Source organism: Prionailurus viverrinus, chromosome B3 (genome assembly GCF_022837055.1).
Source record: "Prionailurus viverrinus isolate Anna chromosome B3, UM_Priviv_1.0, whole genome shotgun sequence".
NCBI classification, from domain to species: domain Eukaryota; kingdom Metazoa; phylum Chordata; class Mammalia; order Carnivora; family Felidae; genus Prionailurus; species Prionailurus viverrinus.
Window position 1 is genome coordinate 50,115,138 of NC_062566.1, and position 14,596 is coordinate 50,129,733.

At 35.4% G+C, this 14,596-nt stretch overlaps 1 protein-coding gene across 2 annotated transcripts in view; it reads right to left on the minus strand.

The window, feature by feature from the left end:
- GALK2 (galactokinase 2) overlaps positions 1–14,596 on the minus strand; it is a 134,797-nt gene that overhangs the window by 91,380 nt on the left and 28,821 nt on the right. For both annotated transcript variants that reach the window (XM_047862984.1, XM_047862983.1), the window contains exons 3-5: positions 12,295–12,418; positions 3,953–4,043; positions 808–954 (exon numbers count right to left, since the gene is read on the minus strand). In XM_047862984.1, coding sequence (XP_047718940.1) covers positions 808–954; positions 3,953–4,043; positions 12,295–12,418 — 362 coding nt within the window. The remainder of the gene's footprint in view (positions 1–807; positions 955–3,952; positions 4,044–12,294; positions 12,419–14,596) is intronic.

A 14,596-nucleotide genomic window follows, 5' to 3' on the forward strand; every position in this document is an offset into this window, starting at 1 on the left:
TTACTTGTCTTTCCTCTTATGTATAACATTTTCAAACTGAAAGGTTAAACAGGCTGAAGAAAGACTAAGCATATGGCTGACTTTCTCTTGATCTGCCTGATGCCCTCCCCAAATCATCTATAAACGTGGCAATATAGGTACATGGGATAAAAAGAACCTATGGTAACATTTTGTTTGAACCAGAACTCCAAAGCATTAATTAAAGCTGAGCACACCTGCTCTGAACTGCAAAGTCAGAGATTTATGTGAACTTGTAAAGTTGAGGCTTTCTGACCTTTTGTAGGATTTATGTTTCCTTGAAATAAGCATTTCCTCTTTGTAATGCAATATTTTGTTTTAAAGTTTATTTCAGTGACTAATCTGCTGGTATAAACAGATATGCTGTTCGGTTCCTTTATTGCCTGGTCTTTACCCTTTTTACCCAGTGCTTGTCAAATATTTAATTTAACGTTTTGGTTGAAAATAAGCAGGTCTAACTATGAAGCCTACAATTTGTAGCTCTAAAGTGAACTTGTTAATGAGGTGATCCAAAAAGATATCCATGCATTCAAACTCCACACGTCATCTAAGAGCATTTAATCCCAGCTCTTCACAGATCTGCTCAGTTTGCAAAGTATCAGATACCTCACAGTGGTTTACCACAAGTGGTACTTAATTTATTAAGGTGATGTGCATGTCCATGTGTGGAGTCCTTTCAGGTAAGACAAAGTTGTTTAACCAAAGGAAGATATTCCAATTTTGAGCTTCACACACTAATGCCTTTAGAAAGAGAGAGTTCTGTGAAGCGAACACATTCAAGTTGGTTACCTTGGATAGGTTCATTCCCAGCACCGTGACAGTCACCAAGCCAGCACAACACACCAAAGCACTGGAGCTAGAGAGACCAGAACTCGGTGGGATGTTTCCATCCACCAAACAATTCATCCCAGTCAGGTTGCTAAGACCAAAGTGCTCCTGAGAATAGAAGGGAAAACAGCACTTGTAACTTTGGTGTTGGAATCAAGGAGTAGCAAAAGGTTCTTTCATTCCCCAGAGAGCCAACGTTTATCAATGGACTTATTGTGCTATTGATAGAAACTGCTTGTGCAATTCGCTTTAGTGGAGTCTATACATGGCATTTTATTAAATCGTTCTTGGCCACAGGGTTTGGTAATCTGAAGATAATTTTTTCCTTTTTCAACAAAAAGCTATTGATCCATTTCCTAAAATTGCCTTGAATGATCTTTTTCTTTCCTTTTTTTTTAGAATATTTTTTTATTTTAAATATGAAATTTATTGTCAAATTGGTTTCCACACAACACCCAAGTGCTCATCCCAACAGGTGCCCTCCTCAGTACCCATCACCCACCCCCCTCTCCCTCCCACCCCCCATCAACCCTCCGTTTGTTTTCAGTTTTTAAGAGGAATGATCTTTTTCTTGAGCATTAATTGATTTGAACAGATATAGAAAAAGTATTAAACAATTATAATTCAATTTCAGAAGGTCCTCTGAAGAAAAAATGTCCTAAGCTTCTTTGGTTCCCTTTTACTGATGGAAAAACCTAGTCACCAAAAGATTAAAAGTTTTTTTCCAACACACAGGGAGCTGGGAGTAGAACCCAGGTCCCTGATTTCTTGTTGAGAACTTCTCCACTGCAGTCAAAAACATGGGCCAGGATGCTGTCACTGTGATTTAATGTAAGTCAGCTATATGAGGAAATCCAGATTTTTACTAGAGTTTATAGATACAGTTTAGCCATATGGTAGCTTTCAAGACAGCCAAATTAGAATTCAGCCACAGATGAGAATACAGACTCTAAACGAAGCAGGGAAACTATTTCTGCAACTAGGAAAGCCCAAAGAAATAATGAGACTCTGATCTAAAGATGGACATCTCTAGGATACTTAGATGAATATCTAGGATGGCACTTAAGATGATATCATAACATAACCTTTGTGGTTTAGGATTAAAAATAAATTCAAGGCTACCTCCTCCTCAAGAAAAAGTACTATTGTGTTTGCAAATTACTCAAACAGCTCAAGACCAAAGTACAAAATACTATTATATTACATAATTATGCATTTCATCAAACACATTATTCTAGGAAGAAATTTCAATCAACTAGTTAGAATAACCAAAGTAACAACAAAACTCTGCAAATTAAAGGCTGTTTTCTTCCTTAATTCTTTTTGTCCTTTTTTCCTATGTTGGCAAAACTCACACACCACAAAAAAAGAGATTCTGCTGGAAGTATTTCTCTTCTGGATTTCAAGTCATCTAAAAATTTCCTTTCCAGAAATACAAATTATAAACTGAAACACTGCTGCTGCCAATGCCCTTTCATACAGAACATCAGGCAGCTTGTTTAAAAAAAAAAAAAAAAAGAAAAGAAAAAAGAAACTTGGAGAGTGCTATATATTTAACTATAAACTGATCCACAGTGTATCTTGAATGTGAATCATACTTACAAACTTATCACGCAATGTTTTAAATTAAAACATACAACAGATTCAAAAACGTAAATGGATTATGCCAAATTCTGTCATAGCTCTATCCCAAAAGGGTAACATGTTCAATTTAATATAAACAGATTATCCTCTAAAATTTTCTAGTATTTGAATCTGAAGGTTTCTAAACAAACTAACATTTAAATTACTTCTCTGCCAAAAATTCTCTGTACAAACCTACTTTTGCACATAAGTGTCAAACCAGAAAAGAAAACTTTTAGACCTCAAATTCTCAAAAACAACACAAAGCAACATTCAGTATATTTAGGTCACTTTATCCATATGCTATAAAAAGCACGTAGCTATAAGGAAGATCAAATTGCATTTGCCAGGGAAATGCTTCCAAATACTGTAATCCCCACTAGTGCGTATGATAAGCCAAATAACTTGAAGATTTAAATGATAAGCCAAATAACTTGAAGATTTAAAAGCTGCCAATACCTTTTCCCATAAGCTATTACCATGTGTCTGGAAAAAGAAAGAAAGAAAGAAAGAAAGAAAGAAAGAAGAGAGGAAGGAAGGAAGGAGAGAAGAGAAGAGAAGAGAAGAGAAGAGAAGAGAAAGAAGAAATGAATGCAGGAACTCTAAAACCAGAACCACCATAATTAGAGTATAGAACTACACATCAGAAATAAATGTGATGCTTTTCTATGATGGCTATATCACTGAGTCCTAGGCTACTCATGACAAAATTTCAGAAAGGACCACCAGGCAGTAAGGGACACAAGCTGTCTAAAACATGGATTTTTAACAAACAAAATTGATTTATCAAATAAATTTTCTTTTTGTCCTTCATACATTTTTAATTTGTAGAAAAAGTAGAAATATTTCATTTTCTTGCTCTTGTACATGACATTAGAGATAGTCATGGTAATTATTCAATATTTCTAAGGAAAATACTTACACTAAAAAGTTTCACTACATCTTTTTTTAACTCCATCTGAAGTAGTAATAGCAGCACTGGTTACCATTTATTGAATGCCTACTATGTGTTGAGCACTGTGTAATCCTTGTAACAACTCTTTGCTGAACAGCAATGACATCATTATACAGAAAACCAATCTGAGACTTAAAGAGGTTGAATTCACACAGCTGAGTAATGCTCAGATTCAAACCTAGGGCTGTCTAACTTGAAATCCTATTACAGTATATACATACATATTGTTAGAAAAAATGTATTATAGATTATATCCTTCAAAAGAAAATTTATACAAAGATTTAAAAAAGAGGAAGGTTTGTGTTGGCTGCAACTGATTTATGAACAGCCATCACTGCCCCCTGTGGACATCACCCAGGAATAGTCATATCTACCCCATCCTCTGAAATACATAAATTAGCAAAATAGAACAGAAACACCAGTTAGCATTAAAAGGAGGCAAAAAATACATAGTAAGTAAAACAAATCTTGACATATAATATACATTATAAGCTCAACTGCTAGTAGTTGTCTTATAAACCGATTTACCTGAATTCCTTTAAATCCACATAGGAAATAGTTGTGCCACAGAGGCTTGGTTTTGTCAATCTGAATATTATTAGCATTAGTACTGAAGTCCCTGCAAAAACAAAGACACATTAATTTAAGTCTAGAGGCTGCAAAAATCCATAGCTGCAAAATCAATGGCTGACTGCTGCCATCTTGTGCCAAGAGGGTGATACTGAAATTTTATTTTCTATTTGTTTTCACATATGTGCTTCACAGTCTACTCAAAAACAACAAACATCTCCACATACTAAAAGGTAAGAGAAGTTGTAATGACCTTAACAATTAAACTAGTTCCAACTGACCTTTTTTATTTCCTGAAACAGAGAGGAACTGATATATTTCAGCATAATCTACACCACATTTTATTTCATGATCGTCCTTGTTAGGTTGATATAAACCACAAACTTTTATCCTTTGAGCTTGCTGTTTGGCATACCTCTAACTGTAACAGCACTCAAAGCCTTCTTTCCCCACACTCTCTGCCACCCATCCAACTTTACTGTCTGTACAATTTAAGAAGAAGAAGAAAAAAAAACAAATAATGATGATTCTAATGAATCATAACTCGTTCAATAAGCCTCCATGAATCTATACTGATATAAATTAACAAATGAATAAACAGCTAAATGAAGGAGAAAGAAAACCTCTTCCTTAGAGTAAAATGCCAAATAGCTGAAGTAGAAATTAAAAAATCATTATTTGGCAAACTCTATGATAGATTTTTTCATGAAAGAATCATTAATGGATGCTAAAGTCAGGGAGTAAAAATTTGATAAGAAATAAAATATTTACATAGATTCAAAAGTATTTCCCCAGCAGATACTTCTTGCAAAGGGCAAAAAATAGTAATTTTATGGCAAAGAAATCTGGCAGACATCACCTTAACCAAATGATCAAAGTTAACAACACTGGGGCACCCGGGTGGCTCAGTCAGTTAAGCATCCAACTCTTGATTTCAGCTCAGATCATGATCTCAGTTTGTGAGATTGAGTGCCTTGTTGGGGTCTGTGCTGACAGTGTGAAGCCTGCGTCAGGTTCCCTCTCTCTCTCTCTGCCCCTCCCCTGCTCGCTCTCTTTCTCTTTATCTCTCTCAAAAATAAATAAACATTAAAAAAATTAATAACACTGATAAAGAGACATCGTGTGCCTCCTTGGTATCATACACTGAGAGCATACCACTTGATGTGTGGGAATTCTTTGTACTATTTTTGTGAGTCCTTTGTAAGTCAAAAATGATCTCAAAATGAAAAATAAATAGGTTTCTTTTTTTTTATTTTTTTGTTTTTATTTTAAAGAGAGAGACAGAGACAGAGTGTGAGTGGGGGAGGGGCAGAGAGAGAGGGAGACACAGAATCTGAAGCAGGCTCTAAGCTCCAAGCTGTCAGCACAGAGCCTGACATGGGGCTTGAACCCACAAACCCTGAGATCATGACCTGAGCTGAAGTTGGACACAACTCAACCACCCAGGCGCCCCTGATAAATAGGTTTTTAAATCAGCCAAAGGACAAACTATATGAAGGAAGTGGGGGGGGGGGGGGGGGGGGGAGAAGGTTGTTAATTAAAAAGTGAGGAAATAAGCAACATTTCCCCATATTGACTGAATGCTTTTCATATAATTTGCTAAATACCTACTATTTGCCAATCACTGTAGTAGGTGCCCTCCATGCATTATCTTAACTAGATAACAGGGACACATCATCGCCTAAGAAAAATATTTAAATATGCAAGGCATTCATAGGAGTATAAAGGTAAAAAGTAAAAGGCTTATCTTTTAAGCATTTGTAATCTAGCTGAGACAACATGAATACAAATCATGATCACACACTACTGTCACATGACGGTGTATAATGTGGAATGGGAAATGAGACCAAGAGGGCATCATCTCTATAATCAGCATATTAGAGTGGAGAAGGGAGGCCTTCCTGGAGGCTCAGAGAGGTTTAGTGGCTCTCCAAGGACATACACAGTATGACTCCAGCTCACAAGCTCTTTACTATCATCCACAGGAGTTAAAATATATTGTTCACAGTCAATAAGAGGTCACACAATTTGGAAAGCAGATAAAATTATGTTAGCAAAACTAATCAAGTTCTGTTCCTAGCTAAGCAGAGATCTTGAAAGTCACCACAAAGAAAAAGAAAACTAAGAAGTGGGAGTCATGGGTGGGGGTATATAGAAAAAAAGTAGAGGAGGGAATTTGGACAGATATAGGAGGCTACATGAGAAATGTCAAGAAAACAGCTGAAAAGTGCCAGTTTTTGCAGAATGAGGAACATAGTTTAAATCTGTCATAGAAAAAAACCTTCTCTTTGGTTAGATATTTCCTGTTTTTTCTTTCCAGCATCCTTGTCTTGTCTCCCTGCCCAGCCATTTCCTAACATTCAAAAGCAGGCACACATTTTCCCAATTCCTGCATTGTATCACCCATCTGCTTTCTCTACTCTTTCACCCATGTTGCAGAATGCTAGGGAAAAACTCCTGAAAATGAGCAGTTATGACTTACTACACTGGTAATTTCCACTTACACGTTTTATGCATTGATTCACTTGTTCTTCCAACAAACATTTGCCCAGTGTCTACCCTGGGTATGTCAGGCACTGGGCTAGACCATTTACAATAACAATACCATCAAAAAATAAATACTTAGAGAAAAGTTTGAGAAAAAAATGTATAAGACATACACCCTTACAACAATAAAATATTTCTCAGAAAAATTGAAGAAGACCTAAATAAGTGGAGAGATATACCATGTTCATGGATTGAAGGAGTAAATACTGTTAAGATGTCAGTTCTTCCCAAATTGATCTCTATATTAAGTACAACCCCAATAAAAAGCTCAGCATGCTCTTTCATAGAAGTTGAATAGCTGATTCTAAAATTCATAGGGAAATGCAAAAGATCTAGGATAGCCAAAACAAATTTGAAAAAGACAAACAATATTAGAGGACTTAAGCTACCTGATTCCAGGACTTCTTATAAAGCTACAGTTTTCAATTAGCAAACCACATTCACCAATATATTAAAAGGATCATTCACCACAATCAACTGGGATTTATTTTGGGGATGCAGGATGGTTCAATACTTGCAAATCAACATCATACACCACATCAACAAAATGAAGGATAAAAATCATGACCATCTCAATAAATGCAGAAAAAGCATTTGACATAATTCAACATCCGTTCGTGATAAAACTCTAAGTGGGTTTAGAGAGAACATACCTCAACATAATAAAGGCTATAAATAAAAATCCACAGCTAACACCCTACTCAGTGATGAAAACCTGAGAGCTATTCCTCTAAGATGAGGAACAAGACAAGGAGGTCCGCTGTTTCCACTTTTATTCAACATAGTGCTGGAGGTCCAAGCCACAACAATCAGACAAGAAAAAGAAATAAAAGGCATCTATATTAATAAAGAAGTTAAACTGTCACTATTTGCAGATGACATGATGCTATATACATAAAATCCTAAAGGCTCCATCAAAAAATTATTAGAAGTAATAAATGAATTCAGTAAAGTTTTCAGGATACAAAGTTGATACCCAGAAATTGGTAAAATTTCTATATATTAATAACTAAGTACCAGAAAGAGAAAGTAGGAAAAAAATTCCATTCACAATTGCACTGAAAAGAATAAAAGACCTAGGAATAAATGTAACCAGGGAGGTCAAAGACCTCTGCTCTGAAAACTATAAACCACTGATGAAAGGAACTGAAGACAACACAAAAAAATGGAAAGATATCCCATCCTCGTGGTTTGGAAGAATTAATAATGGTAAAATTTCCATAGTACCCAAAGCAATCTACAAGTTCAATGCAAACCCTATCAAGCATTTTTCACAGAACTGGAACAAACAATCCTAAAATTTGTATGGAACCATAAAAGATCCCAAACACCCAAAGCAATCTTAAGAAAGAATAAAGCTGGAGGTATCACAATTCCAGATTTCAAGGTACACTGCAAAGCTGTAGTAATCAAAACAGTATGGTACTGCCACAAAAACAGATACATGGATCAATGTAACAGAGTAGAGAGCCCAGAATATACCCAAGCATATAGGGTCTATTAATCTATGACAAAGGAGGCAAGAATATACAATGGGGAAAAGATAGTCTCATCAATGAATGGTGCTGAGAAAACTGGACAGCTATATGCAAAAGAATGAAACCTGACCACTTCTAACACCATGCAGAAAAATAAACTCAAAATGGATTAAAAACCTAAATGTGAGACATTAAACCATAAAATCCAGAAGAGAACATAGGCACTAATTTCTCTGACATCAGTAGTAGCAACATTTTTCTAGAAATGCCTCCTAAGGCAAGGGAAACAAACAAACAAACAAACAAAATATATATATATACATGCATAAACAAAAGCATATATATATATATATATATATATATATATATTTATGAGAGAGAGGGAGGGAGAGAGAGACTATATCAAAATAAAAATCTTCTGAACAGCAGAGGAAATCATCAACAAAACAAAAAGGCAATCTACTGAATAGGAGAAGATATTTGCAAATGATATATCTGATAAAGGGTTAATATCTAAAACATATAAAGAAATTATACAACACCCAAAAAACATAAACAATCCAATTAAAAAATGGGGAGAGGATCTGAATAGGCATACAGATAGCCAACAGATACACGAAAAGATGCTCAACATCACTAATCATCATGGAAATGCAAGTCAAAACCACAATGAAATATCACCTCACACCTGTCAGAATGGCTAGGGTCAAAAGGACAGGATGTGGAGAAAACAAAACCTTCATGCATTGTTGATGGGAATGTAAATTGGTATAGCCACCAAGGAAAACAGTATGGAGGTTCCTCAAAAAATTAAAAATAGGAATACCGTATGATTCAGTAATTCCACTACTAGGTATTTACCCAAAGAAGATGAAAACACTAATTCAAAGGGATATATGCCCCTCTGTGTTTGTTGCAGCACTATTTATAATAGTCAAGCTATGGAATCAATCTGTGTCCAAAAATCAATCAATGGATAAGGAAAATGTAGTGTGTACACACACACACACACACACACACACACACACACACACACGCGGAATATTACTCAGCCATAAAAAAGGATGAGAACTTGCCATTTGTGATAACATAAATGGACATAAAAGGTATTATGATATGTGAAATAAGTCAGACTGCGAAAGACAAATACCATATGATTTCATTCATATGTGAGATCTAAAAAGGAAAACAAATGAATAAACAAACAAACAAAAATCAGAATCAGGGGCACCTGGGTGGCTCAGTCGGTTAAGTGTCCGAATTCCACTCAGGTCATGATCTCGTGGTTCGTGAGTTTGACCCCCATATCGGGCTCTGTGCTGACAGCTCAGAACCTGGAAACTGCTTCAGATTCTGTGTCTCCCTCTCTCTCTGCCCCTCCCCCACTTACACTGTCTCTCTCTCTCTCAAAAATAAACATTAAAAATTTTTTTAGAAAATCAGAATCAGAGAACAAACTGATTTGTTCTCAAATCAAATAAATACAGAGAACAAACTATTAGTTGCCAGAAGAAAGGGAGTAGGGGGATGGGCAAAAGGATGAAGGAGAGTGGGAGATACAGGTTTCCAGTTATGGAATGCATAAGTCACCTGAATAAAAGACACAGAATCAGGAATGTAGTCTATGATACTGCAATAGTGTTGTATGGTGACATATGGTGACTACACTTGTGGTGAGCACAACATATGGTATAGAGAAGTTGAATCACTGTGTTGTACACCCAAAACTAATGTAAAATTGTACATCAATCATAGTCAAAAAATTAAAAATTTTTTAAAATCTATGGTTTTCAGATAGTATGGTATTGGCATAAAGATAGACAAATACATCAATAAAACAGAATAGAGTCCAGAAATAGATCCATACATTTATTGGCAACTGTTTTTCAACATAGGCTGTCAAGGTAATTCAATAGGAAAATATCATCTTTTCAACAAATGGTGGTAAACAATTGTATAACCATATACAAAAAATTATAAACTTCAACACTTATCTCATGCTACATACAAAAACTAATTCAAACTGGATCATAGGCCTAAATGCAAAAGCTAAAATTATAAAATTTCCAGAAGAAAACACTGGGGAAACCTTTAGTGCCTTGGGTTTGGCAAAGGTTTCTTAAAAACAGTCAAAAACTACAAACTGTGAAAGAAAAAAAAATCAATAAATTGGACTTGATCAAACTTAAAAATTCTTCTTCAAAAGACATAGTAAAGAAAATGAAAATCCAAGCCACGGAATGGAAGAAAATATTTGCAAAACATTAATCTAACAAAGGACTGGTATCTACAACATAAAAGAAAATCTTGTAGGTGAATAGTAGAAGATGAAAATCCTCCTTAAAATTGGGCACGAGATTTGAACAGATGACAAGTAAGTACATGAAAAGATGTTCAACATCATTGGTTAGTGAAATTAAAATTAAAACCACTACACATTTATGAGAATGGATAAGATTTAAAAAGACACGTTAGCAAAAATGTAGAACAAACTGAACTCTCATACACTGGTGATAGGAATGAAAAATGGTACAACCACTTTGGAAAACAGGCAAGCTCTTAAAAAGGTAAATCAAACAGTCCTAGATATTTACCCCCAAAGATGAAATACATGTCCACACATAAATTTGTACACAAATAACACTAACAGCATTATTCATAATAGCCAAAAGCTAGGATTGATCTAAATGCCCATCAATGGTGAATAGATAAATTATGGTATCTCCACTCAATGAATGTTACACAACTTGTGGATAATTCTGGGAGACACGCTGCATTCTTCCTAGGAGTCCTGGGAGAATGAAGACTCTTACCTATAGCAGGGTCTACCTGCCTTAGTAATTCATCTCTGCTTCCCTAAGTCATTCTCTATGTTGTCCCATACCACTCCTGGGATCATATCCCAAATACTCTACCTTCATTCAAGTTTGTCTTCAGGCTCTGCTTTTGTCAAAAAATGCAACTGAATCCATATATTCATCATAAATGGAAATGTTGAAGTGAATTTGGGTAAATCAACATGAGAAATTATTATGCACCCAGTTTTAAATGTTTACAAATAATGACACAAATTGTGTTGGAGACAATGTAAAGTTTTCTTTAAAGGATTCAACATAGAAGTCAGAAATGTCTGTATCTTGCATAACCCGGTATTGTGCCTTATTAAAGGCACACATAAAATATTTACTGAATGAATGAACATTACTACAGGCAAACTGGCCAATGAACAATAGCCAAAAATAAAATCTACCAGTCATATGCCCAAATCTCTTTGTAATTAGCAAATCAAACCCATCATACCATACTATAAGTAAGTAGGACTCATCCTAGGAATGCAAAGATACTTCAAAATTAGAAAATTCATCATTGTTAATTCATAGTATTTTTTAATTGCTCTTCTTTTTTTCAATTTTTTTTAATATTTATTTATTTTTGACAGAGAGACAGAGCATGAGCGGGGGAGGGGCAGAGAGAGAGGGAGACACAGAATCTGAAGCAGGCTCCAGGCTCTGAGCCGTCAGCACAAAGCCTGACGCGGGGCTTGAACTCACAGACCACGAGATCATGACTTGAGCCGAAGTCGGATGCTCAACAGACTGAGCCACCCAGGCGCCCCTTAACTGCTCTTCTATATTGAATAGACATTTAATAAAATTCAATACCCATTAACAAATTTTTTAATACTGGCAAACTAAGAATTTTAAAAAAACTGCAAACAAAAAAGTATGTCCTTAACTTGATAAAGCATATGTACTAGAAACTTAGGTCTATTATGCACCAGACTCTAAGTTTGTCACTGAGCCTACAGCATTGGAGAGGCAACAGTACCTAAAGTCACAGAGTTTATAATCTACTGGGGGAATACAGGCAAGTAAGCAGGTAATTGTAATACAGCGTGGTAAGATGTTACAAGAGAATTAGAGGGTGCCCTAGTAACATAAGAAAGGCAGCACCACCAACTTTGCCGACGACAGCTGCCTAAATAGATGATAAATACCATCTGGGCAAGGACAGAGTTATTTTCATTTCTGTATGGCCCAGTATCAAAAACAACGTCAAGACACATGGTAAGTCTTCAGTAAACGTGTTTTAAATGAATGAGCAAATGAATAAAAAGGAACAAATATTAAAGAGCAGCCTCAGATTCCTTTGGAAGTCAGATACAGATTTTCAATAAATTAAATGATTTATTATAAATTTGATTTCTTCTAAAGAGTTCATTTGGCTATGAATGCACATGCACCATTACTCACAGTAGCAATCCTAAATACTCACGGGTACAAGGGATTTGTGTTGGCTAGTTGAAGAGTTTGTGTTTCCACAGGTTCCACCGCTATTAACATATCTTGTTCTACAGCCATAGGAAGAACAGAATACCCACAATAATCTATATGTTCTCCTAGAAAAAAAGAGAAAGAGTTTTTAACATTGCTAGCAAATGGAACAAGAGAAATTCAAGTAGGTTGACATACAAGAAAAACTTGGCCACGAGCCAGGTTTTAACAGAAAATAAAAATACTATGGACAGAAAATGAAAGTTTTCTTTCTCTCCCAGACACCTGAGCCAGAAACTTCTGCTAGCATAAGTATATTAGTTATTAGTTTCTGTTAATTTATAGACTTCTTTAAATCTTCACAAGTTTTTTTTCTACTTTCTAATTCATAGTGATCATCTTCAAATATTTTGTTTTGTGACTAGTTATATGGAGTATCAAGAACAGTAATCTCTCCTTTTCCTGTTGCTCTTTCATATTACCTTTTAAAATATGAACAGCTGAAGCCTTTAACACACCCTGCCTTGTATTAACATTATGTGAATCTCACTCTCCTCCTTGTTAGCCAACGTACTCACTAAAGTTGAGGACTTTGCTTTATTTATATTTTTAGCCTAAATAAATGCCTAACAAATTAGACTGGCATTGATAAGTTGTACTGAATGTGCTAGACATAGCTAGGATAAAAAAAAAAGAAGCAAGAATCAGCAAAACTAAAAGGCAACTGACAGAATGGGAGAAGATATTTGCAAATGACATATCAGATAAAGGGTTAGTATCCAAAATCTATAAAGAACTTATCAAACTCAACACCCAGAAAACAAATCATCCAGTGAAGAAATGGGCAAAAGACATGAATAGACACTTCTCCAAACAAGCCATCCAGATGGCCAACTGACACATGAAAAAATGCTCAACATCACTCATCATCAGGGAAATACAAATCAAAACCACAATGAGATACCACTTTACACCTGTCAGAATGGCAATCATTAACAACTCAGGCAACAACAGACGTTGGCGAGGATGTGGAGAAAGAGGATTTCTTTTGCATTGTTGGTGGGAATGCAAGCTGGTGCAGCCACTCTGGAAAACAGTATGGAGGTTCCTCAAAAAACTAAAAATAGAACTACCTACAACCCAGCAATTGCACTACTAGGCGTTTATCCAAGGGATAGAGGTGTGCTGTTTCAAAGGGACACATGCACCCCCATGTTTATAGCAGCACTATCAACAGTAGCCAAAGTATGGAAAGAGCCCAAATGTCCATCGGTGGAGGAATGGATAAAGAAGATGTGGTATATATCTACAATGGAGTATTACTCGGCAATCAAAAAGAATGAAATCTTGCCATTTGCAACTATGTGGATGGAACTGGAGGGTATTATGCTAAGTGAAATTAGTCAGAGAAAGACAAAAATCATATGACTTCACTCATATGAGGACTTTAAGAGACAAAACAGATGAACATAAGGGAAGGGAAACAAAAATAATATAAAAACAGGGAGGGGGACAAAACAAAAGAGACTCATAAATATGGAGAACAAACTGAGGGTTGCTGGAGGGGTTGTGGGAGGGGGGGATGGGCTAAATGGGTAAGGGGCATTAAGGAATTTACTCCTGAAATCATTGCTTCACTATATACTAACTAATTTGGATGTAAATTTTAAAAATAAAAAAATAAAGTAAAAAAAAAAAAAACAACAGTGAGGGAGACAAAACAGAAGGACTCATAAATGTGGAGAACAAACTGAGGGTTACTGGAGGGGTAACCAGGGAGGGGAGGGGGGATGGGCTAAATGGGTAAGGGGCACTAAGAAATCTACTCCTGAAATCATTGTTTCACTATATGCTAACTAATTTGGATGTAAATTTTAAAAAATAAAAAATAAAATTAAAAAAAAGAAGAAAAAGAATTTTTAATCTGCACTATTTTATATATAATAAGAAAATATAGGAAACAAACTATTCTATGCATTCTAATTCCTCTATGAATCATCTGTAGGAATTTTATTTCCTATTACACCATAATATTTTCTCCAGATTGCTATTTAAACTCAAGGTTGTTATTCATGAGATTGAAATACAAAATAACAATTCAAGAAAGAAATAAGCAAAATAAGCAAGCTCATTTATATTTCCCCAAGACAGGTTTTCATATCTGACTGTTCCTATGGCAAACACTAACCAACTAAGAAACACAAAATGAATGGAAGACAATTCAACTGCACAACTGCATTTTTAAATACTTATTATTAATATACAAGGTAGCAAATCTTTTCCATATTGATGTAGCCTTTAAA